The 24,512-nt window shown below is 44.2% G+C and overlaps 1 protein-coding gene across 11 annotated transcripts in view; it reads right to left on the minus strand.

The window, feature by feature from the left end:
• MAST2 (microtubule associated serine/threonine kinase 2) overlaps nucleotides 1–24,512 on the minus strand; it is a 388,408-nt gene that overhangs the window by 78,906 nt on the left and 284,990 nt on the right. For 8 of the 11 annotated variants that reach the window (XM_073357842.2, XM_073357841.2, XM_073357846.2 and 5 more), the window contains 2 exons: nucleotides 14,406–14,481; nucleotides 2,310–2,330 (listed from right to left, as the gene is read on the minus strand). In XM_073357842.2, coding sequence (XP_073213943.1) covers nucleotides 2,310–2,330; nucleotides 14,406–14,481 — 97 coding nt within the window. Of the gene's footprint in view, nucleotides 1–2,309; nucleotides 2,331–2,816; nucleotides 2,914–14,405; nucleotides 14,482–24,512 lie in introns of those variants that run through there. The other 3 variants (XM_073357843.2, XM_073357847.2, XM_073357854.2) reach the window with 2 other exon arrangements.

Here is a 24,512-nt window from a genome sequence, read left to right on the forward strand (position 1 = left end):
TCACTGCTGCTGCAGCTCCCCTGCCCTCCACACAGCACTTTAGTAATATATTATATTATATTATATATTATATTTCTATTGGAACACTAACTTTTTATTCTCTAAAGATCACTTTTCTCACTACTATTTACAATATTAGTAGTAATTTGCTTTCTTGGATTTGTAACCTATGGCAATGTCTCCTCACCATTGGAAAGAGTGTTGCGCACACTGCTGCTAAAGAAAAAAAATGTGACAAACCAAAACCCCACTGATGCACTAGAAATACTGCAGAAAGGGTGGCATAATTTTAACACTAAACCTGTAAAAAATGAAATATGTAATTGCTTCTAAAAGAGACATCAATTTCCCCCAAATAACCTCAGGGAGGGAGAAAATTGTGTTCATTAGCTAAATCTAGTAAGTCTCTCTGTCTCCTGTTAAACCCCAAAGCATTAGATCCTGTTCACATTCCACTCTGGGATGGATGATAATGGTTTCCATCCTGTACTCCACATCAATAGAACTACCACCATTTATTAATATTTCTGGTACAAGTATTATTTATCCAAAGCAGAGGCAAATCATCGATACCTGTTCACATAAGATGAGAGTGAATTCAACAATTAAGAGCTTTTAATACAATTTAGATAAGACTTGTTTTTTTGGTGCAATTTATATACAGTACATGGGTGTATGACAGGTTTTTTTGTTGACATCAGTGGAGGACCAAGCTTGGGCTTATAATGGAAACTCAGTTACCCTTTGCTGTGGAGTGACTGCCATCTCTCCATTATCCACCCACCTAGGCCCCCCGGTTCAGGAAGGTTCTTAAAGCATGTACTTGAAGCTTAGCACGTGCTTTAGTTTTTTCCTGAATAAGGATGCTTTCCTGAACCACGGCCTTCTTACACTGACATGTACCTCTCCTTGTGGTAATAAAACGATCTGAGCACCAGAGAGGGGAATAAATATATTTATTTCTGGAAGAATATGGAAAAAAAGGTTCATGCTTCATGCACAAAATCATAAAAGTTTAAGCTTTATAACCCATTCCTATTAGTGCATGCCATCGTTAAACCCCCATGTAGACATAGGGTGTTTCTGGCAAGATACCAAGAGAATCCTCCCCACATATTGCAGCAACTTCTTGTTATATTCCTGAAAAATTCCAAATCTCGTCCCGTACATGACACAAGATTCCTTTCTTACCTCCATAAAAACAAATGTAAATAGACAATGTGAATTATTGGGCGACATGATCTGGTAGCAGACTGGTCACTGGACTGGGATTTAGGAGATCTGTGTTTAGTTCCTGGTTCAGATAGACTTTCCATGTGGCATTAGGCAAGTCACTTAACTAACCATGTGCCTCATTCCTTCATATATAAAATGGGGACAATACTTCTTTCCTATTTCACAGTGGTGTTGAGGAGATAAAATCCATTGAAGATTCAGAGGGGCCCAAACACTATGGCAATGAGGGCCACGTAAGCAGATAGACATATTAGTGAGAAATTTTGAAAACACAAATATTATTGAACAGATGCAAAATGATAGAAGATTAGGCCCATTTTCCTCTTCAAAGGATTTTCGTATTTTGATTGCAAAGGTGTAAAAACAATCTCCCCTTCGCTCCACTTAAACTATCCTAAGATGGCAAGTCTCAGTTCTTGGTGCCATTTCCAGAAAAACTGATGCAACATTGAGAAGCATGTTAAGCAATCAATGTAATGAACGCCAGCTGTGTATCTTGCCAACAAAAAACAGCAGGATGCGACTAGCAAAATTTCTGTTTCAAAAATTCAAGAAATAGACAGCAAGACTGTCAAAGAAAATGACTTCCTCAGTTAGCAAAATGCTTCAAAATTATTTCAATGTGTAAAATAAGAGGAAAAGATATATCTTTAAAAAGTAATGCAGTACTAATTTAGGAAAGAATGCTGGGAACAAAAGAAAAGTTTAGGTCATTTATTTCACTTTGGAATTATCCCTGCTGGGACAATGAAACATTGGCAAAAACAAACAACTTTGGCCATACATAACCTACTAAAATGTAATTTTAAATAAAGTGTGTTTGTGGCAGTTGTGTTAACATTACGCAACGTAGAATAGACCAACTTCACCATGACAAAGTGTTGTGTGAACAAAGCATTTTCTCCTGGAGGAATCCCTGTTAATTATAAGTTGCTATACAAAGACTCCAAATTTTTATTCCCGAAGTGTAAAAGCTGAATGCCTAAATGGGGTTATTACAGCACACATACAGTACAATCATGCAAAAGCATTACATACACACAGCAGCAACATGTATCTGATATACCCTTTACCTGTCTGCTCTGTGTCCATGGCTGAATTGAAGAAATTGTGCAGTGATAATAAGGAAGGGAAAAATAAAAATAGTGAATGTGATTTCTGGAAAACCTGTAACAAACTTTGACTACTGATCATTACAGTCACTTTTACTGAATGTCACACTATATTGTATGGATGGAAGTGGACATCTCCCTCAAACTGGGAGAATTCTGAATATACTGACTCTGTGGGTTTGCAAAACACTCACTGAATGCTTGTCATCTAACAACAGATTTTTGTTTAACCACTATTTAAAACAAGGGCAGCCCTACAAGATTTAGTGGGGAACCTATTGGCCTTAAAACTAGCATGCTGTTTTCTCAACCAGAACTGCAATATTTTCCACAATGCTGAAGGATCAACTGGTTACAGTTCTGTACTATGGGAAGAGGAGTCATAAATACTGCACAAAAAGGATCATCTCTGAAGAGAAACAGTCAAATGCAAAGGGAAGAACATGGGCACAAAAAACAGTCATCTACCTTTTATTAACTGTTGTTCTTCGAGATGTGTTGCATATGACCATTCTAGGTGTGTGCGCGCCCACATGTTCAGTCATCGGAGATTTTTGCCTTAGCGGTATCTGTAGGGTTGGCAGCAGTACCCCCTTGAGTGCTGCGCTCATGCACCAGTATATCAGTAGCCACTGGCCCTACGCCCTCTCAGTTCCTTCTTGCCAGCAACTCTGACAGAGGGGCAGGATGACGGGTAGTGTAATGGACATGAGCTACACATCTTGAAGAAGTCAGCTCCCAGACTACTGCACTGGGCAGCACAGAATGGGGAGGAGGTGACCAGCCCTCTGTGGAGAAAGAAGTGGTTTGGGACCATTTAGAAAAGCTGGATGAACATAAGTCCATGGGGCCGGATGCGCTGCATCCGAGAGTGCTAAAGAAGTTGGCGGATGTGATTGTAGAGCCATTGGCCATTATCTTTGAAAACTCATGGCGATTGGGGGAAAAAGGCTAATGTAGTGCCCATCTTTAAAAAAGGGAAGAAGGAGGATCCTGGGAACTACAGACCAGTCAGCCTCACCTCAGTCCCTGGAAAAATCTTGGAGCAGGAATCAATTCTGATGCACTTAGAGGAGAGGAAAGTGATCAGGAACAGTCAGCATGGATTCACCGAGGGCAAGTCATGCCTGACTAATCTAATTGCCTTCTATGACGATATAACTGGCTCTATGGATGAAGGGAAAGCGGTGGACGTGTTGTTCCTTGACTTTAGCAAAGCTTTTGACATGGTCTCCCACAGTATTCTTGCCAGCAAGTTAAAGAAGTATGGGCTGGATGAATGGACTATAAGGTGGATAGAAAGCTGGCTATATTGTCGGGCTCAACGGGTAGTGATCAATGGCTCCATGTCTAGTTGGCAGCCGGTATCAAGTGGAGTGCCCCAAGGGTTGGTCGTCGGGCCGGTTTTGTTCAATATCTTCATAAACGATCTGGAGGATGGTGTGGATTGCACCCTCAGCAAGTTTGCAGGTGACACTAACTGGGAGGAGAGATAGATATGCTGGAGGGTAGGGATAGGATACAGAGGGCCCTAGACAAATTAGAGGATTGGGCCAAAAGAAATCTGATGAGGTTCAACAAGGACAAGTGCAGAGTCCTGCACTTAGGACGGAAGAACCCCATGCACCGCTACAGACTAGGGACCAAATGGCTCGGCAGCAGTTCTGCAGAGAAGGATCGAGGGGTGACAGTGGACGAGAAGCTGGATACGAGTCAGCAGTGTGCCCTTGTTGCCAAGAAGGCCAATGGCATTTTGAGATGTATAAGTAGGGGCACTGCCAGCAGATCGAGGGACATGATCGTTCCCCTCTATTCGACATTGGTGAGGCCTCATCTGGAGTACTGTGTCCAGTTTTGGGCCCCACACTACAAGAAGGATGTGGAAAAATTGGAAAACGTCCAGCGGAGGGCAACAAAAATGATTAGGGGTTTGGAACACATGACGTATGAGGAGAGGCTGAGGGAACTGGGATTGTTTAGTCTACGGAAGAGAAGAATGAGGGGGGATTTGATAGCTGCTTTCAACTACCTGAAAGGGGGTTCCAAAGAGGATGGATCTAGACTGTTCTCAGTGGTAGCTGATGACAGAGCAAGGAGTAATGGTCTCAATTTGCAGTGAGGGAGGTTTAGGTTGGATATTAGGAAAAACTTTTTCACTCGGAGGGTGGTGAAACACTGGAATGCGTTACCTAGGGAGGTGGTGGAATCTCCTTCCTTAGAAGTTTTTAAGGTCCGGCTTGACAAAGCCCTGGCTGGGATAATTTAGTTGGGGATTGGTCCTGCTTTGAGCAGGGGGTTGGACTAGATGACCTCCTGAGGTCCCTTCCAACCCTGATATTCTATGATTCTAAGAACAACAGTTACGAAAAGGTAGGTAACCGTTTTTTCTTCTTTGAGTGCTTGCTCATGTCGATTCCATTCTAGGTGACTCACAAGCAGTATCAATGAAGGTGGGCTTGGAGTTCATGATCTTGCAGCGTGCAGCACTGCCCTGCCAAAGCCAGCATCATCCCAGGCCTGCTGGGCAAGTGCGTAATGGGACATAAACATGTGGAACAGGTGACCAGGTAGCAGCTCTACAGATTTACTGGATCAGCACCCGAGCCAGGAAGGCTGCTGATGACGCTTGCGCTCTAGTTGAGTGCACCGTGACTAATGCTGGTGGAGGTGCTTTTGCCAGCTCATAGCAGTAGTGGATGCAGTCCGTGATCTGGGACGAAATCCTTTGAGCAGACACTGGGTAACCTTTCAGCCTGTCTGCCACTGCAATGAACAGCTGTGTTGACTTAGGAAACAGCTTTGTCCTGTCAATGAAGAAGGCCAGCTCCCTCCTGACGTCCAGGGCGTGCAACTTCTTCCAATTTATGAGGCTTTGGGAAGACGACAAGTAAGTATATGTCCTGGCCAGTATGAAGCTAGGAAACTACCTTAGGCAGGAATGCTGGGTGCGGCCACAGCTAGACCTTATCCTTGTAGAATACCATATAGGGTGGTTCTGAAGTAAGTGTCCTGACCTCAGACACCCTGCGAGCATATGTTACCACAACCAGGAACAAAACCTTCCAGGAGAGAAAAAGAAAAGAGCAGGAAGCTAGAGGTTCAAAGGGAGGCCCCATGAGCCTTGACAGCATGAGGTTCAAGTCCCAGGGAGGGACAGGGTCCCGGACATGAGGGTAGAGGGGCTCCAGACCTTTCAAAAACAGGGCAGTCATGACGTGAACTGTCTTGGAATGGAGGGTGGAAAGCCGAAATAGTGGCCAGGTGGACCCTGATCAATGACAGGGACAAGCGCTGGAGCTTGAGGTGCAGCTCGGATACGTCGTTCCGAAGCCCAGCACGTGAACATTTTCCACTTGGCCAGGTAAGTCACTCTGGTGGAGGACTTTCTCCTACCCAACACGACCTGTTGAACCCAGACCAAGCATTCCCGCTCTTCCGCATTCAGCAATGCAGTAACCATGCTGTCAAGTACAATGCCACCAGGTTCGGGTGCAGCAGGTCTGGCCAGAGAGATAGCTGCAGAAGGGCGGCTACCGAAAGGTCCAGCAGCATGCCGAACCAGTGCTGACGAGGCCACTGGGGGGTATCAGGATAACCTTCGCCCTGTTTGATCTTCATGAGGATCCTGTGGATCAACAGCACTGGCAGGAAGGCATACATCAGGGCCCCTGACCATGAGAGCAGGAAAGCGTCTGACAGGGGACCCGTGTCCATCCCTCAGCGCGAACAGAACACATAGCATTTCTAGTTCTGGTGGGATGCGAACAGGTCCAACTGGGGAATCCCCACTTTTGGATCATACTGACTGCCTCTGGATGGAGTGACCACTCATGGTGAGACAAGAAGATCCTGCTGAGGCGATCAGCTAACACATTCCTGGTCCCGGGCAGGTGCATGGCTACCAGATGAATAGCATGTCACACACAAGTCCAAAGGCTGAGAGCTTCTTGGGAAAGGGCTGATGACCTGGCTCTGCCCTGCCTGTTGATTAATACATAGTGGTGGTATTGTCCATGAGGACCTGCACCACCTTTCGCATCAAGTGGGGCAAGAAAGCAGTCAGGTGAGCGCCATGGTGAGCGGGTGGTTCTTCACATGGAAGATCAGGTCCGATAGGGCCTGAAAATGAGCCTTCCAAAGGAAGGCTCTGGCTCACATGGAGTCGAGAACCACCCCAATGAACCCTATTCTTTGGACAGGCCTTAAGATGGATTTTTGCTCGTTTATCAACGGGCCCAGGTCACGACAGGTGGATCGCACCAGATCGAGGCTCCTCTGTACCTGTTCCCAAGACCTGCCCTTGATGGGCCAGTCGTCAAGATACAGGAAGACCTGGACCCCTCAATGTCTCAGGTAAGTGGTCACTGGCACCATACATTTTGTGAAGACCCTGGGGGCCAATGAGAGGCCAAAGGGCAGCACCATGAATTGGAAATGGCTTCCGTCCACTATGAAACGGAGGAAATGTCTATGACCTTGGAATATGGAAATAAGGTCCATCAAGTTGAGGGGGGCGTACCGGTCTCCCAGATACAGGGAGGAGATGATGGAGGCCAGAGAGACCATGAGAAACTGCAACTTCCTGAGAGACTTGTTGAGGCATTGCAGGTCCAGAATGGGTCTAAGGCCCCCTTTTTTTTACAGGATTCAGAAATAATGTGAGTAGAAAGCTTTTCCTGTCATGTTCCAAGGGACCTCCTCGACCGCCCCCAAGTGAAGGAGGTTCTCGACCTCTTGAATGAGGAGCTGCTCATGAGAAGGGTCCATGAAGAGGGACAGAAGACAGAGAGAGTGGGAGGGTGGGGTGGCCAAAAACTACATGGTATAGCCTTGAGACACTATCTCCAGCACCCAGCGGTCTGAGTTGACCCCTGACCAGGCCAAACGGTAGGGACGAAGATGGTTGAGGAAAGAATAGGGTGTCTCCTGGGAGGTAACTGGGGCATCGCTCTCGACTGCACCCTCAAAATGAGCACTTCTGGCCCCGGGGTGCTTCGACAGGTTTAAAACAAACACAAGAAAGTATTTTTTCATGCAATACGGTCAACCTCTGGAGCTCCTTGCCAGAGGGTGTTGTGAAGGCCAATACTAAAACGGGGTTCAAAAGGGAGCTAGATAGATTCATGGAAGATAGGTCCACCAATGGCTATTAGCTAGGATGGGCAGGAATGGTGTCCCTAGCCTCAGTTTGCCAGAAGCTGGGATTAGGTGACAGGGCATGGATCACTTGATGATAACCTGTCTGTTCATTTCCTTTGGGGCACCTGCCATCGGCCACAGTCAGAGGACAGGATAATGAGCTTGATGGACCTTTGGTCTGACCCAGTATGGCTGTTCTTATGACAGGACGGACTGCACAGGTGAGCGGGAGGAGGAAGGGCAGTGGCAGTTGAAACTAACATCCCTGCCCCTTCTCCTTGTAGACCGTGGATGAGGCTGCAAAGGCTTCGGTGGCGGGGGGCGGCCAGAACTGCTTTCTTACAGACTGCGGTGTATGCATGTCCAACGAGTGAAGAGTGGCCCGAGTGTTTTTTAACCAATGCAGCCTCACATCCATCTGCTCTGAAAAAAGACTGATCCCATTATATGGGAAGTCATGGATTGAGGTCTGCATCTCTTGGGAGAGACTGGTGGTCTGAAGCCGGGAGCTGCGCCTCATAACCACCGCCGACGTGATCACCTAGCCATCGAGTCAGCCATGGCCCATGACGTTTGAAGAAAGCACTGAGCCACCACTAGGGTGCTGAATTCGTAGGCCAAACCTTGTGGGAGGGACTCCTTGAACTTATGGAGGGGGTCTCAGACGTTGAAATTGTATGTCCCTAGGAGGCTTTGATGGTTCACCACCCAGAATTGTAGGCTGGCAGTTGAATAAATTTTTCTCCCAAACAGGTCCAATCTTTTGGCCTCCTTATTTTTGGTAGTCGAGCTGGTATGCCCTTTTTTATCTTTTTCATTGGCCGCAGAGGGTGGGTGTAAGGGTACTCAAACCCTTTGGCCAGGACAAAGTATTTCTTTTTGGCCCATTTAGAGATGGGAGGGATGGATGAAGGAGTTTGCCAGAGGGCCTTGGCAATTTTGAGGACACCATCATGCACTGGTAGTGCGACATGAGCAGGGGTAGAGGCTGACAGGACATTCAACAATGTGTCCGCCTGCTCACCCATTTTCTCCACCTACAGGCTCAAGTTCTTGGCCACCCATCGAAGCAAAGCCTTGTGTTCTTTACAATCGTCTGGTGGGCTGGCCCTTGAGGGTCCCGCAACCAAATTGTCTGGGGACAAAGATGGGGATTGTACCACCGAGGCAGGCCCTGGGGCATCTTCCCCTGTGGGGGAGGGAGGCTTAGGGAAAGGTGCAGTCTCCTCTGCCTCGACGTCCAGGTGCGCCTCATGCACCAAGCCCGGTGCTGTCAGTGCCACCATCTGTTGCTCCCAGGCGGCGGCCGATGAGCAGTGTGAAGGGGGCATTCCCCATGTAATCTAGTAAGACCACTGTGCCTTGCTGCCAAGACAGCACCGTCAATGTCAGAACAGCCTCGGGTGCCCATTCGCGCCGGTGGAGTCTAGGCGAGGGGCTGAACTGCCCTTCCGTGCCAGAGGAATCCCCTCCAGTGACCACGGTGGGGCCATCGATGCCTGAATCTGTCTGCTGTCGCCATCCCAGATCAGTGCCCAAAGCAAGGGGACCGGAGACGTGACGGAGAGTGCTCCCACAGGTTAGGTGACCAGGACTTCCGCCAAGAGGACAACCGGCGGGAAGGCGAATGGTGCGGGTAGTACTGAGACTAGCATCTCCCTCTAGGCAATCTGCGTTGAGACGGCGGGGACCGTGATTGTGCTGCCAGTGACCAAGGGTGAGCCCAGAGGATCTGTGCTGAGACTCCAGCGATCTGCGGCATGGAGGTGGAGAGTGCTGCTTCGCCTCGGGGGATCGGCAGCACTCTACTGCCCTGAGTGGCCTGAGCGGCTGGGTTGCCCTTGTGGGGAGCCTTTGCCGCTTCCTGTGGCACGTGCTATGTCAGGGGTGTGGGCAGAGGCCTTTGCTCTCTCGGCGCCGAGGGAGCTCGTGAAGGCATTGGTGCTGTCAGGGGTTTAGGTCCCATGCTGCTCCTGGGATCGGTAGTGGACGTTTTAAGGGGCTACGGGCCCTGACCGGGGAGGCACGGATGTGTGGCTCCGGAGTGGCCAGGCGGCCCGAAGTGAGTCCCTTGCCCGATGACCCTTGGCCCTTCTTGCCTGGTGCCGGGGAGCTGTGCTTCCTTGCTTTCTTTTTTGGCACTGGCAAGGAGGAACAGTGCTGGGTGGAGCCCAGTGCCAGGGGCACACTGTGCACCGAGGCTGAGGTACTGGCGAGTCCTGGCGGGGCAGCACAGAAGCCGGACGGAAACGGACTCCACGAGGAGAGCCTGTAAACGAATATCCCCCTCTTCCTGTGTGTGGGGCCTGAAAGTTTTTATAAATACGGTACTTATCTCTCACCTGTGATTCCCCTAAGCACTTGAGGCAGCTGCTAAGGGGTTTACTTACAGGCAGTCCAGTCCAGGCTTAAACCTGGGAGACTGGGGCATGCCTCGCCTGGGGCGAAGTCCTCACTAAAACTCTAACTACTAACTACTTAACGTTAAGTACTATAAACAAACTATTTACAAGGCCTAACGCTCAAAGACAGTAAAGGCAAAAAACTGCTAGCTCTTGTTATGCAAGGAAAGGCACTCCACCTAACCCCCACGGGCGGTAAGAAGGAACTGAGAGTGTTTAGGGCCAGCGGTGCCTGATATACCGACACATGAATGTGGCACTCGAAGGGGTGCTACTGCTGATCCTATGGACACCACTAAGGCAAAAATCTTCAACGACCACGCACGTGGGCACGCACACACCTAGAATGGAACTGACATGAGCAAGAACTCGAAGAAGAAGAATCCATTTCTACTTGATGGCAGAGCCTGTGTGAGAGGAAGAGGTCAGACGTGGATGATCTCCAGGGCCCACACAATGATGGCATAACGTTTGTGAGAGATGGAAAATTCTGCTTAGATAAGATAAAGAAGCATAGTACTTTCCAGTGACCCAAGGCACAGAAATTCTCCTGGCAACACAGCATGGTGATCCACTAAATATAGCTGCACCAGCAGTGCCAGGATAACGAAACGCAGACTTTACAGATTTAGTGCTACTGGTATCTTGGCTATTTTAAATAGTGATGTAATTTTTCTCTTCCTTTTTTTGTTTCTTGTTCTAATAAAAACAGTTTAAAACAATTTTATATTTTAAACTGAGCATCAACACACAACTTAGACCAAATTAAAACATATTTTAGTAAAGGTATAGACAAAGGGGTCCCCTGAGCCTCCAAATCTCCCATTTTTCCTCCCCTTCCCTTCATTAAAAGCCAAAAGCAACAGTAACCCTCTCTACAGAGGAATGCTTGATGCAGCTACCTTGGGAAGCAGGCTCTCTCTCCACTTCTGTCTGGCAGAGGAGTTTACTGGACAGGTGACACACTTCCCTTCTTAGAATCATAGAATATCGAGTTGGAAGGGACCTCAGGAGATCATCTAGTCCAACCCCCTGCTCAAAGCAGGCACAATCCCCAATTTTTTTTGCCCCAGATCCCTAAATGGCCCCCTCAAAGATTGAACTCACAACCCTTCTTCTCCCCCATTCCTTAAGGCTCTCAAGAGCTTTCTTGGCACAGCTTCCAGCCCCTCCTTTTCTGGGATGGAATTTGATCCCCACATGGCAGCACTTGTATTTCTATACTCTTTTCACAGCACCTTGCTCCTGAGGCAAAAATCTAAGGTGCCATGCACTTGATGCCCTTATGTAAGTTTTGTAAAAAAACAGTTTTACACAATGAAACATTAATAGAAATATTTCTGTAAAAGCCATTTTAAAAATCTATGAAAACAGTATGTTATTTGGATTTAAATATTACCCACCATCAACTGCCTTTGGAACCCTAACTTAGAAGCACAGCTGCCAACTTTCATGAGGTAAATAAGCACCCTGACTTTCACAATAAGTCAAAAATCAAGCTAATCTCATCTCAAAACAAGGCCAAAACAAGCCAATCCCTAAGAACCCCAACACTCTATGTGACTAGATCCCTCCAGCGTACAGCCTGGAACTGTGAGGGGGCCTGCTGTGCATCCCTGAGTCTCTCCCTCCCTTGCCAGGAACCAATCAAAAAAAGAAAAAGAAGCAACAAGCTACAACAAGCAACAAGCCAAAAAGAAACTCACAAGCCAATTAAGCCAAAAACAAGCCAAATTTCTGCATTTTTTTCGCGAGTCTGGCATGTCTGCTCAGAAGTGCTGTTTAGTGTATAGGGAATCAAGAGACCCCAGTTCTACTCCTGGCTCAGAAACTGACCTCCTGTGTGCAAGTCACTTTGTGTCTCTGTGCCTTTGTTTTCCTTCCAATCCTTTTTCTGGTTTGTTTATTTAGACTGCAAGCTCTTTGGGGGAAAAGGACTGTAACTACATGGTCTGTACAGCACCTAACCCAATTGTGCCCCAATGTCAGCTGGGGTTTCTTGGCCCTACTATAATAAATATTACACTGCCAGGACCATTGTATTGTGAGATGGAACAGAATGTGAAATTGTCCAGGCTAGTTCCATTCCCTACACTGAATGAAATGCAAAAGCTAGACAAAGAGCAGTGTTATGCCTAAAAGACCACAGTATACAGGTTGTGGCCTGGGAGCTTTGTAGCATTAATTGTTGCACAATTTAGGATTTTCAGGTCACTGTTTAAACATTAAATGCTCACACAGAAAGGCAGACACTGCAGCAAATGTCTTGTAAAATCATCAGTGGTATGTGCTAGGGGCAGATTCAAGTTTTCCCATCACTGTCATCACAAAACCACCTATGAAATACAATGCTTCTCTGAGGTTATACTGTTAAAAGGTTTGCTTTCTGTTTTGAAGAGGGCTTTAAATGTAATATTGTTAAAACTGTTGTAACAGCCAACAGCTTCAGAAAGTTATGCCTCTAGTTTTATTGAAAGCTTTCCTTCATGCAGTCCTGAAACCAGATCCCAGGCTGCTGTCAACTGGCATGATTCAAGTGACTTCAGTGCAGCAAAACTGATTTACACCTGCTCAGGATCTGACCTTCCCCCCCTTTTTAAATAGGAATACATTTAAACCATTTGTATTTTTTAATCAGTAGAACCTGCTCTCATCCCTCCTGCCTGCCTCCTCTTCTCCCCGTCCCCTGTATAACAGGTATGGATCCAGATAATTAATATGCAACCACGACATTTATGACTAACAATAGCTCATCCTTAGGTGATGCCTGATAAATAGCATAAAGTCTGCTGCCAGCAATATAAAGGGGTGTCAGAGGTGGGAAGCAACTCAATTGACTGACTAGCAAAGGCTTTCCTTCAATTATCTGGTTTCAGAGTAGCAGCCGTGTTAGTCTGTATTCGCAAAAAGAAAAGGAGTACTTGAGGCACCTTAGAGACTAACCAATTTATTTGAGCATGAGCTTTCGTGAGCTACAGTTCACTTCATTGGATGCTGTAGCTCACGAAAGCTCATGCTCAAATAAATTGGTTAGTCTCTAAGGTGCCACAAGTACTCCTTTTCTTTTTGCTTCAATTATCTGATACTCAGGACCATACCCAGGGGCGATCTTTGACTTCTTCTCCCTGCCCCATATATCGCAACTGTTTCCAAATCCTGCCTTCCTCCAAAGCATTTCGAAGATTCATCTTTCTATCTATCTACCAGCTAAAATTCCTGTTTAGGCTCACATCATCTCCCATCCTGATTACCACAACCCCCGCTTCTCTGGCAACACTCAGATGGTTTCTTTCAGTCCAAGCAAAATGCAGCCACTCGGATCATCTTCCTCATACATGAATCTGATCTTACTATCCTCTTAGAATCCCTCCCCCACATCAGGTTCAGTCTTATCCTTGATTTCAAGGCCCAAAATTTATCGGCTCCTTGCTACTTATCCAGCCTTCTCTCTTTTTGTGTTATGCTGCCCTCACTCCCATCCTGTGCCCTCCATTCTGCTAAGGATGCCAAATTCAATACCCCATTTATCTGTTTCATTCACAGTTGTCTTCACACCTTCCGTCTATTGTTTCTTACACTACACCCAGCACCATGGAATCTGAGCTCCTTCCAAAAGGATGTGACCAGCAGCTGTTATATGAGGTTCCCCATACCACCAACTACATTTGGAACTCCCTTCCTAAACTTGTCTACAAGGCAACTGCCCTCTCTGCATTTCAATACCTCTGTATTATGCTAGTGAAACACTACGCTTTCCTTTTGCAAATGTTAAACTAATACTAAATTTAACCTATTAACTGTTTCTCCTTGATATAGCAATATTGCTAACTGTTTTCTTGTCATGACTAAAGACTGGGACCAGAGAGAGAAAAAGACAGGCTGCAACCAGTCTCATGTTGCAGACATTTATCTACTGGTAAATTCAGAGTATTTAATTTTAAAATAGTATATTAAAAAAAGAGATTCAAACATCAGGGGTAGCAAAGAGATCAAGAATTGATGAACAAATATGTAGAATTTGATTGGCTTCGTGAACAAATAGGTTTCTTTAGAAAACAGAAGATCAGGATCCCTTAGAACAGACTTCATCTACTGATTAGGAAGCGGGACCTGAAAGAGTGCCATGGAAATGTGACTAATATACTGTGTGTCTATCCTCACCCTTATCACCTTGTTTTATCCCATCCTTGGCTCTCCAACCCTTCTGTCTCTGGCTTTTTTAGACTGCATGTCCCTCATGCAGGAACTCTGAATCATCTCCCATGTGTGGAAAGAACCTTGCAGTAGCACCCAAAATGTGCAACTAAAAACAATATAATAATAATAATGGAGTGACAATCAGCACCTGTAGAGAAGAGACAGAAATGTTGAAGACATTTCTAGACTCTAAAATCAGTCTAATATGAATCTGAAACAGACCCTAAAAACCTCTAAGTGATAACTACTTTCCAAAGTAGAAAATACACTCAGGTGGCTTTCACCCGCTAATCATAAGAAACAAAATGTGTTAACTTACCTACGGGCAGGAACAAAGGAAAAATGAGCAGGTGCATTGGGAGAGAAATTCCTGGGACTGTCCAAAGGACTGCTACCTGTTTGAGAAAGTGGAGAACATTTACATTTGTGTTACATTCACAACAAACTCTCTCCTTGTCACAATATTTGATGAGTGAGTTAGCATGCTACATGAATAATTTGGATTAAGATCTGTAGTTACAAAGAACAAAGAGTTTAGATCTTTGAACCTTTTAATAGCCTGAGCAATACCTTGTTAAATATATTTTTGACTGTGGGGAAAAAAAAATGGAAAGTTGATTTTTTTCTCTCTACCATGAAATTAATGTTTTTACTTACTTTTTAGAATGTAAGTTAAGATGTGGACTTTCCAGTTTCAATTGTTAACAAAAACTAAGTAACACACAATGCAACAACTATATACAATATACTTGTTCTTGGATTTTTTTTTAATGATTCTTGTATATGAGTTAATCCAATATTTAGCAATGAGAAACGCTAGTTAGAAAGGAAGCTGATTACTTTCTACTCAAGATTAAAGAGGATATCAAAGGAAGTACTTCTGTTCTCCCACTGTGAGATGTATTGGTGCAGACTGTGCTCTGTAAATAACATGTATTTTACTGAACAATCTTGCAAACCCAGCATAGTGCTCCTTACTGTGAATATATTCCAGTGGGACTGCTCATGGTAGCAAAACAGTACACCCATGAGTAAATGCTCACAGGAATGGACCATAAGATCAATGTGGTATTTTTAAAAACTCTTTGCCTGTTAATTTCCAATGTTCTGAAATACAGTATTTATTAAGTACACTTTTCTAGCCCACCTTGATTATCATGCACATTGTAGGGAGAGTGGTCACTTTGGATGAACTATTACCAGCAGGAGAGTGAGTTTGTGTGTGTATGGGGGCGGAGGGTGAGAAAACCTGGATTTGTGCTGGAAATGGCCCAACTTGATTATCGTACACATTGTAAGGAGAGTGATCACTTTAGATAAGCTATTACCAGCAGGAGAGTGGGGTGGGAGGAGGTATTGTTTCATGGTCTCTGTGTGTATAATGTCTTCTGCAGTTTCCACAGTATGCATCTGATGAAGTGAGCTGTAGCTCACGAAAGCTTATGCTCAAATAAATTGGTTAGTCTCTAAAGTGCCACAAGTACTCCTTTTCTTTTTGCGAATACAGACGAACACGGCTGTTACTCTGAAACTTTTCTATCACTGAAAATGAAAATTCCAATGGGTTAGTAAACTGAAGGAAAGGATCTTTGAAAACTTATGGCGATCGGGGGAGGTATTGGATGATTGTAAAAAGACAAAAATAGTGCCTATGTTTAAAAAGATGGGGAGGAGAATCCAGGGAACAACAGACCTGTCAGCCTCACCTCAGTTCCTGGAAAAATCATGGAGCAGATCCTCAAGGAATCCATTTTGAAGCACTTGGAGGAGAGGAAGGTGATTAGGAACAGTCAACATGGATTCATCAAGGGCAAGTCATGCCTGACCAACCTGATTGCCTTCTATGATGAGATAACTGGCTCTGTGGATGTGGGGAAAGCAGTGGACGTGATATATCTTGACTTTAGCAAAGTTTTGATACGGTCTCCCACAGTATTCTTGCCAGCAAGTTAAAGAAGTATGGACTGGATGAATGGACGATAAGGTGGATAGAAAGCGGGCTAGATCGTTGGGCTCAATAGGTAGTGAGCGGGGATTTGATAGCAGCCTTCAACTATCTGAAGGGGGGTTCCAAAGAGGATGGAGCTCGGTTGTTCTCAGTGGTGGCAGATGATAGAACAATGAGCAATGGTCTCAAGTTGCAGTGGGAAGGTCTAGATTGGATATTGGGAAAAACTATTTCACTAAGAGGCTGGTGAAGCACTGGAATGGGTTGCCTAGGGAGGTGGTGGAATCTCCATCCTTAGACGGTTTTAAAGCCCAGCTTGACAAAGCCCTGGCTGGGATGATTTAGTTGGGGTTGGGTCCTGCTTTGAGCAGATTAGACTAGATGACCTCCTTCGGTCTCTTCCAACCTTAATCTTCTATGATTCTATGATCAAGAATACCAAAGTCTTGCTCAGGTAGCACTAGAATTCTTCTCTCCAGCAACTGTTATATGACATAGCAACATACAGTTTGTATGTGCAAAAAGAAAAGGAGTACTTGTGGCACCTTAGAGACTAACCAATTTATTAGAGCATAAGCTTTCATGAGCTACAGCTCACTTCCTCAGATGCATATCGTGGAAACTGCAGCAGGCTTTATATATTTTTATATATATATATATATATATATAATATATTATATTTATATAGGCTCTAATAAATTGGTTAGTCTCTAAGGTGCCACAAGTACTCCTTTTCTTTTTGCGAATACAGACTAACACGGCTGTTACTCTGAAACCTGTCAGTTTGTATGTGGTACATCACAAATGTGTTTCATTTTAAAGATAAGTGTAGAAAATCTCTCTGAAATCTGAAATGATTTAACAACTGAATGCTGAAACCCAATGGAGTTAAAAGTTCACAAAAATACACTACAGCCTTAACAGCATATAGTCACTTCAGTGGGTTTACTCTTAAAGACAGGCACATACTTAAATGGTTTGTCCATGTTGACTGTTCCTAATCACCTTCCTCTCCTCCAAGTGCTTCAAAATGGATTCCTTGAGGATCTGCTCCATGATTTTTCCAGGAACTGAGGTGAGGCTGACAGGTCTGTTGTTCCCTGGATTCTCCTCCCCATCTTTTTAAACATAGGCACTATTTTTGTCTTTTTACAATCATACAATTAAGTCAGGTCCTTAATCCCAAACACATAATTCAGAATAGACACTACCAACTAACTAATAGTGATTTCTTTGATTGCACACAGTAAAATTACATTACTGTTATGGCAACAGGGCAACAAACATGTATTGGGCAAGCACTACACTACAAGAATGACATGTGCTGAAGCTGGAAATGTTCTCAATATAATTCAGAATTAAAATCTCATTTTTAATTTGATTTATTTTATAACACATACTGGTGACAGCTACAGAAGTGAGTTCAAATGATTTCTTGTTAAGAGTAAAGTTCTTTCAATGACCAGGTATCTCAAAGGGCTTGTCTTGACTTCAGTAGGATCTGCAAGTGTTCAGCACCCCTAAAAAACAAGCTATTACTAGTCATTTATCAAAGCCCCTCTTCAGCAAAGCACTTAAGCATATGCTTAAAATACACTGACTTCAATGGAATTTAAACAAGTGCTTAATTGCTTTGCTGAACAGAGATGGACTTAAACTTCATCTAGTATCATGAAAAAGTTACATTAACTGTGTTAAAATGCATCCAGAAACTAAGAGCTATTTAATGTTTTAGGCAAAAAAAATGTATTTAACTAGCAAACTGAAAGAACTAGCAAGAGTCTCACATAGTGTGAGCCTATATGATTTTTTCACACATCAGCATCCATGTGGAGTGGTCTGCATATACAAATTCACTGCATTCTCCACATTGCTTGTGGCTCTTCCGGTCGGCTGACCTTGGGCGTATTTAGAGAGACAAGGTGAGTGAAGAAATATCTTTTATTGGACCAACTTCTGTTGGTGGTAGAGACAAGCTTTGAGTTTACACAGAGCTCTTCTTCAAGTCTGGGAAACTTACTCAGTGTGTCACAGCAAAATATGTGATGGAATAGATTGTTTAGCATAAGTCCCACCATCAACCTCAGCCTGGTCCAGTCCACACAAGAGATCCACTTCCTGGACACTACAGTGCTAATAAACCATGGTCACATAAACACCACCCTACACCGGAAACCTCCTGACCGCTATTCCTACCTACATGCCTCCAGCTTTCACCCTGACCACACCACACGATCCATCGTCTACAGCCAAGCTCTGCGATACAACCGCATTTGCTCCAACCCCTCAGACAGAGACAAACACCTACAAGATCTCTATCAAGCATTCTTACAACTACAATACCCACCTATGGAAGTGAAGAAACAGATTGATAGAGCCAGAAGAGTTCCCAGAAGTCACCTACTACAGGACAGGCCTAACAAAGAAAATAACAGAGCGCTACTAGCCGTCACCTTCAGCCCCCAACTAAAACCCCTCCAACGCATTATTAAGGATCTACAACCTATCCTGAAGGATGAACCAACACTCTCACAAATCTTGGGAGACAGGCCAGTCCTTGCCTACAGACAGCCCCCCAACCTGAAGCAAATACTTACCAACAACCACATACCACACAACAGAACCACTAACCCAGGAACCTATCCTTGCAACAAAGCCTGTTGCCAACTGTGCCCACATATCTATTCAGGGGACACCATCAAAGGGCCTAATAACATCAGCCACACCATCAGAGGCTCGTTCACCTGCACATCCACCAATGTGATATATGCCATCATGTGCCAGCAGTGCCCCTCTGCCATGTACATTGGTCAAACTGGACAATCTCTACGTAAAAGAATAAATGGACACAAATCAGATGTCAAGAATTATAACATTCATAAATCAGTCGGAGAACACTTCAATCTCTCTGGTCACGCAATCACAGACATGAAGGTCGCTATCTTACAACAAAAAAACTTCAAATCCAGACTCCAGCGAGAAACTGCTGAATTGGAATTCATTTGCAAATTGGATACTATTAATTTAGGCTTAAATAGAGACTGGGAGTGGCTAAGTCATTATGCAAGGTAGCCTATTTCCCCTTGTTTTTTTCTACCCCCCACCCCGACGTTCTGGTTAAACTTGGATTTATGCTGGAAATGGCCCACCTTGATTATCATGCACATTGTAAGGACAGTGGTCGCTTTGGATAAGCTATTACCAGCAGGAGAGTGAGTTTGTGGGGGGGGGGGGGCGGAGGGTGAGAAAACCTGGATTTGTGCTGGAAATGGCCCAACTTGATGATCACTTTAGATAAGCTATTACCAGCAGGAGAGTCGGGTGGGAGGAGGTATTGTTTCATGGTCTCTGTGTATATAATGTCTTCTGCAGTTTCTATGGTATGCATCCGATGAAGTGAGCTGTAGCTCACGAAAGCTCATGCTCAAATAAATTGGTTAGTCTCTAAGGTGCCACAAGGACTCCTTTTCTTTTAGCATAAGTAGTTAACATATATTTCAAGGGACCATTAAAGATGAAGGGGCCTGTTAAAACCCCTTCTGTCATAGGGAGGAAAGAAAGGGAGGAGGAGGAGAAAAAAAAGCAGCTGGTGGAGGGGTTGTTAGTGGGTTATAAAGCAATAAGCCATAAACCCAGTGCGTCTCTATTTAGTCCGTGCTTTTTAGTGCCCAGCAAAGTTATGAATTTATGCTCCCAGGGTTGTCTTTTGAAAGTGTTGTGCAGGTTTCCTTTGAGGATGGGGACTGATAGGTCAAATATAAAATGATTGTTTTGTGAGAAATATTCCCCTACAGGTGATACAATGTTGTCGTCTTATTTTCCTGTGAGAGTCCATTCAAAAGTGTAATGTTTGGTTTCACCCACATAGTTGCAATTGGGGCATGTAGTGCACTGGATGAGGCATACCACATATCATCATAGACGTGTCGGACTCATTGATCTTACAAGGTGTGTTGATCATTATAGCAGTGAAGATGTATCTGCAGGTTCTCAATCTGTTGTTCTGGAAGGGTCTGATGCCACTTTGAGTTGCTGTGTCCTAGTCTGTGGGTAGCTTGCTTCTGATGGTGAGTTTGGGGTGGTTGGGGGATTGTTTCAAGGCCAGAAGAGGGTGTTTAGGAAAGATTTATTTCAGGATGGAGTCCCCTTCGAGTATAGGTTGTAGTTGTTTGATAATACCTCATATGGGTTCCAATGTGGGAGATAGGTGACAACTAGGGGTGCGCAGTAGGAGATTTTATTTCTGTATTGAAGTAGGTTCTCTCAGGGCATTGGATAGTCTGTTTCATGATGCAATCATCTACTCTGGTGGAGTGTCCTTGTCTTGTGATGAAAGGTGTATATCCTGGACTTTCTCCTCAGAACATATTCTATGGTATCTGAGTGCCTGAATGTAGATAACAGACTCCTTGGTGTGTTTGGGGTGGTTACTGAAGGTAGATGTGATGATCCATGGGTTTCTTGTATATCATTGTCCGAAGGGTTCCATTGTTGAAGCCGATCGTATCGTCCATGAAGTTGATACTGGTGTGGGAGTGTTCCAGAGAAAGTTTAATTGACAGGTGATGGTTGTTGAAGCTGTGATGGAAGTCTAAGAGGGACTTAAGTCATCTGTCCAGAGGATGCAAATAGCATCTGTATATCAGGTATATAATTAGTTTTGTGGTGCATTTGTGAACTCAGGCATATGTAGCTGCATCCACTTCTGAATTTGCTAGGTGCTCCCGTGATGGCTGGTTTTCAACAGTAGCCAAGGAATGAGAGTGCTGCTTTGATGGGCATGATGAGATAATATTGGGTTTCAGAGTAGCAGCCGTGTTAGTCTGTATCTGCAAAAAGAACAGGAGTTCTTGTGGCACCTTAGAGACTAACAAATTTATTAGAGCATAAGCTTTCGTGAGCTACAGCTCACTTCATCGGAAGCACAGAACAGAACATATAGTAAGAAGATAAATATAAATATATATATATATATATATATATATATATATATATATATATATATATATATATATATATACACATACACACACACACACACACAGATAAGGTGGAAGTTGCCATACAAACTGTAAGAGGCTAATTAAGATGAAAAGGAGGACTTGTGGCACCTTAGAGACTAACCAATTTGGTTAGTCTCTAAGGTGCCACAAGTCCTCCTTTTCTTTTTGCGAATACAGACTAACACGGCTGTTCCTCTGAAACCTGTAATTAAGATGAGCGATTATCAGCAGGAGAAAAAAAAACTTTTGTAGTGATAATCAAGATGGCCCATTTAGACAGTTGACAAGAAGGTGTGAGGATACCTAATATGCGTAATGACCCAGCCACTCCCTGTCTCTATTCAAACCCAAGTTAATGGTATCTAGTTTGCATATTAATTCAAGCTCAGCAGTTTCTCATTGGCGTCTGTTTTTGAAGCTTTTCTGTTGCAAAATTGCCACCCTTAAGTCTTTTACTGAGTGCCCAGAGAGGTTGAAGTGTTCTCCTATCGGTTTTTGAATGTTAGGATTCCTGATGTCAGATTTGTGTCCATTTATTCTTTTACGTAGAGACTTTCTGGATTGGCCAATGTACACGGCAGAGGGGCATTGCTGGCACATGATGGCATATCTCACATTGGTAGATGTGCAGGTGAATGAGCCCCTGATGGCGTGGCTAATGTGATTAGGTCCTATGATGGTGTCACTTGAATAAATAAGTGGACAGAGTTGGCATTGGGCTTTGTTGCAAGTATAGGTTCCTGGGTTAGTGTTTTTGTTGTGTGGCTGCTGGAGACTATTTGCTTCAGGTTGGGGGGCTGTCTGTAAGCGAGGACTGGTCTGTCTCCCAAGATCTGGAGAGTGAGGGATAATTTTTCAGAATAGATTGTAGATCCTTGATGATGCGTTGGAGAGGTTTTAGTTGGGGGTTGAAGGTGACAGCTAGTGGTGTTCTATTATTTTCTTTGTTGGGCCTGTCCTGTAGTAGGTGACTTCTGGGTACTCTTCTGGCTCTGTCAATCTGTTTTTTCACTTCAGCAGGTGGGTATTGTAGTTTTAAGAATGCTTGATAGAGATCTTGTAGGTGTTTGTCTCTGTCTGAGGGATTGGAGCAAATGCAGTTGTATCTTAAAGCTTGACTGTAGACAATGGATCATGTGGTATGTCCCGGATGAAAGCTGGAGGCATGTAGGTAAGTATAGCAGTCAAGTTTCCAGTATAGGGTGGCGTTTATGTGACCATCGTTTATTGGCACAGTAGTGTCCAGGAAATGGATTAGTCTAGGTTGAGGTTGATGGTGGGATGGAAATTGTTGAAATCATGGTGGAATTCCTCAAGGGCTTCTTTTCCATGGGTCCAGATGATGAAGATGTCATCAATGTAGCGCAAGTAGAGTAGGAGCGATAGGGGACGAGAGGTAAGGAAGCGTTGCTCTGAGTCAGCCATAAAAATGTTGACATACTGTGGGGCCATGCGGGTACCCATAGCAGTGCCGCTGACTTGAAGGTATATATTGTCCCCAAATGTGAAACAGTTGTGGGTGAGGACAAAATACAAAGGTTAGCTACCAGGTTTGCCGTGACATTATCGGGGATACTGTTCCTGATAGCTTGTAGTCCATCTTTTTGTGGAATGTTGGTGTAGAGGGCTTCTATGTCCATAGTGGCCAGGATGGTGTTTTCTGGAAGATCACCGATGGATTGTAGTTTCCTCAGGAAGTCAGTGGGGTCTCAAAGATAGCTGGGAGTGCTGGTAGCGTAGGGCCTAAGGAGGGAGTCTACATAGTCAGACAGTCCTGCTATCAAGGTGCCAATGCCTGAGATGATGGGGCATCCAGGATTTCCAGGTTTATGGATCTTGGGTAGCAAACAGAATACCCCTGGTTGGGGTTCTAGGTATGGGTCTGCACAGATCTGTTCTTGTGCTTTTTCAGGGAGTTTCTTGATCAGATGGTGTAGTTTCTTCCGGTAATCCTCGGTGGGATACTGGATATCAAAGATTCTTCTCTTTATATGTGCTTCTACAAACCATTCTCCTATATTAACAAGGAAGATGAACCTTCTTTGTCTTGGTTGAGGGTGATGCCAAACAGGATTGTTGCTGACCTAAACAATGCAACTTACAATGCCAACAACATCAAGCATATCATTGGTGTGGAGAAGTGGGGCATTCTATACACACACACACACACACACACACACGTCATACCATTTTAACTACACCAGTTTAGTTAAAGTGATACAACTCTCTAGTGTGGAACAGTTGTACTAGTATAAAGGTGCTTATATGGGAAGGGAAATAAGAGATATCAACATACGGTGTCTTTATGCCAGTAATGAACTGTAATAAACTGCATCTACACTAGGGGTTGCATAACTACTTAGGTAAAAAAATCATATCTAACCAAAATACCTGTACAAAACCTGTAGAACTGACTTTAAAAAGAACTAGATAAATTCATGGAGGATAGGTCCATGAATGGCTATTAACCAGGATGGGCATGGATGGTGTCCCTAGACTCTATTTGCCAGAAGCTGGGAATGGGCAACAGTGAATGGATCACTGGATGATTAACTGTTCTGTTCATTCCCTCTGGAGTACCTGGCATTGGCTGCTGTCAGAAGACAGGATACTGGGCTAAATGGACCTTTGGTCTGACCCAGTATGTCCTTTCTTATGTTCTTAAGATGGACTTTTAAGAGAAGAATTTTAGACATGTACACGAAGCATAGAGGTGCAGGGGGCAGGGAGATTGGACAATGGTCAGAGAGGTAGGTTGGGATAGGGGTTTGGTTTTTTTTAATGGCAGGGACCAGATCATGCTTGTACCAGGGAAAGGAATTTGTGGAGAGAGGTGAGGGAGAGGGTAATAAGAGGGGGCAAGGGAAGTTAGGAGGCAGGAGGTTTTAGGTAGGTGGAGTGCCAATCACTCAACTATCCATATATCTGAAGTATTGCACATTCTATTCTTTTAAAAATAAATAGAAAGTGGAAAATCCTTTTTCCAAATGCTTAGAAATTTAATTATGAGCTAAAGTTCTTCAGTGATATCAAAGATATTAATCCAAAATTCACATGTAAATGTGATCTTTTCTGATACGCACTACTGGTAAACAGAGCTTCAGCCAATGTTTTTAAAAATAGAGCTGACATTAATTGAGGGTATTACCATCATAGACTAGTGCCATCATAGAATATCAGGGTTGGAAGGGACCTCAGGAGATCATCTTGTCCAACCCCCTGCTCAAAGCAGGACCAATCCTCAATTTTTGCCCCCAATCCCTAAATGGCCCCCTCAAGGATTGAACTCACAATCCTAGGTTTAGCAGGCCAATGCTCAAACCACTGAGCTATCATACCTAACCAAACCAAAGCTTAAGGTTTTTGAACATTAAAACGTAAATTACTCTAAAATTCTAATGCTGGGACCAGTTTTTAAAACAAAAACAGGGTTTATAAGTGATTTATCCTTCAGTTTATTGACAGAGGCATAATA

This window comes from Lepidochelys kempii, chromosome 8 (assembly GCF_965140285.1).
Source record: "Lepidochelys kempii isolate rLepKem1 chromosome 8, rLepKem1.hap1, whole genome shotgun sequence".
Lineage (NCBI taxonomy): Eukaryota > Metazoa > Chordata > Testudines > Cheloniidae > Lepidochelys > Lepidochelys kempii.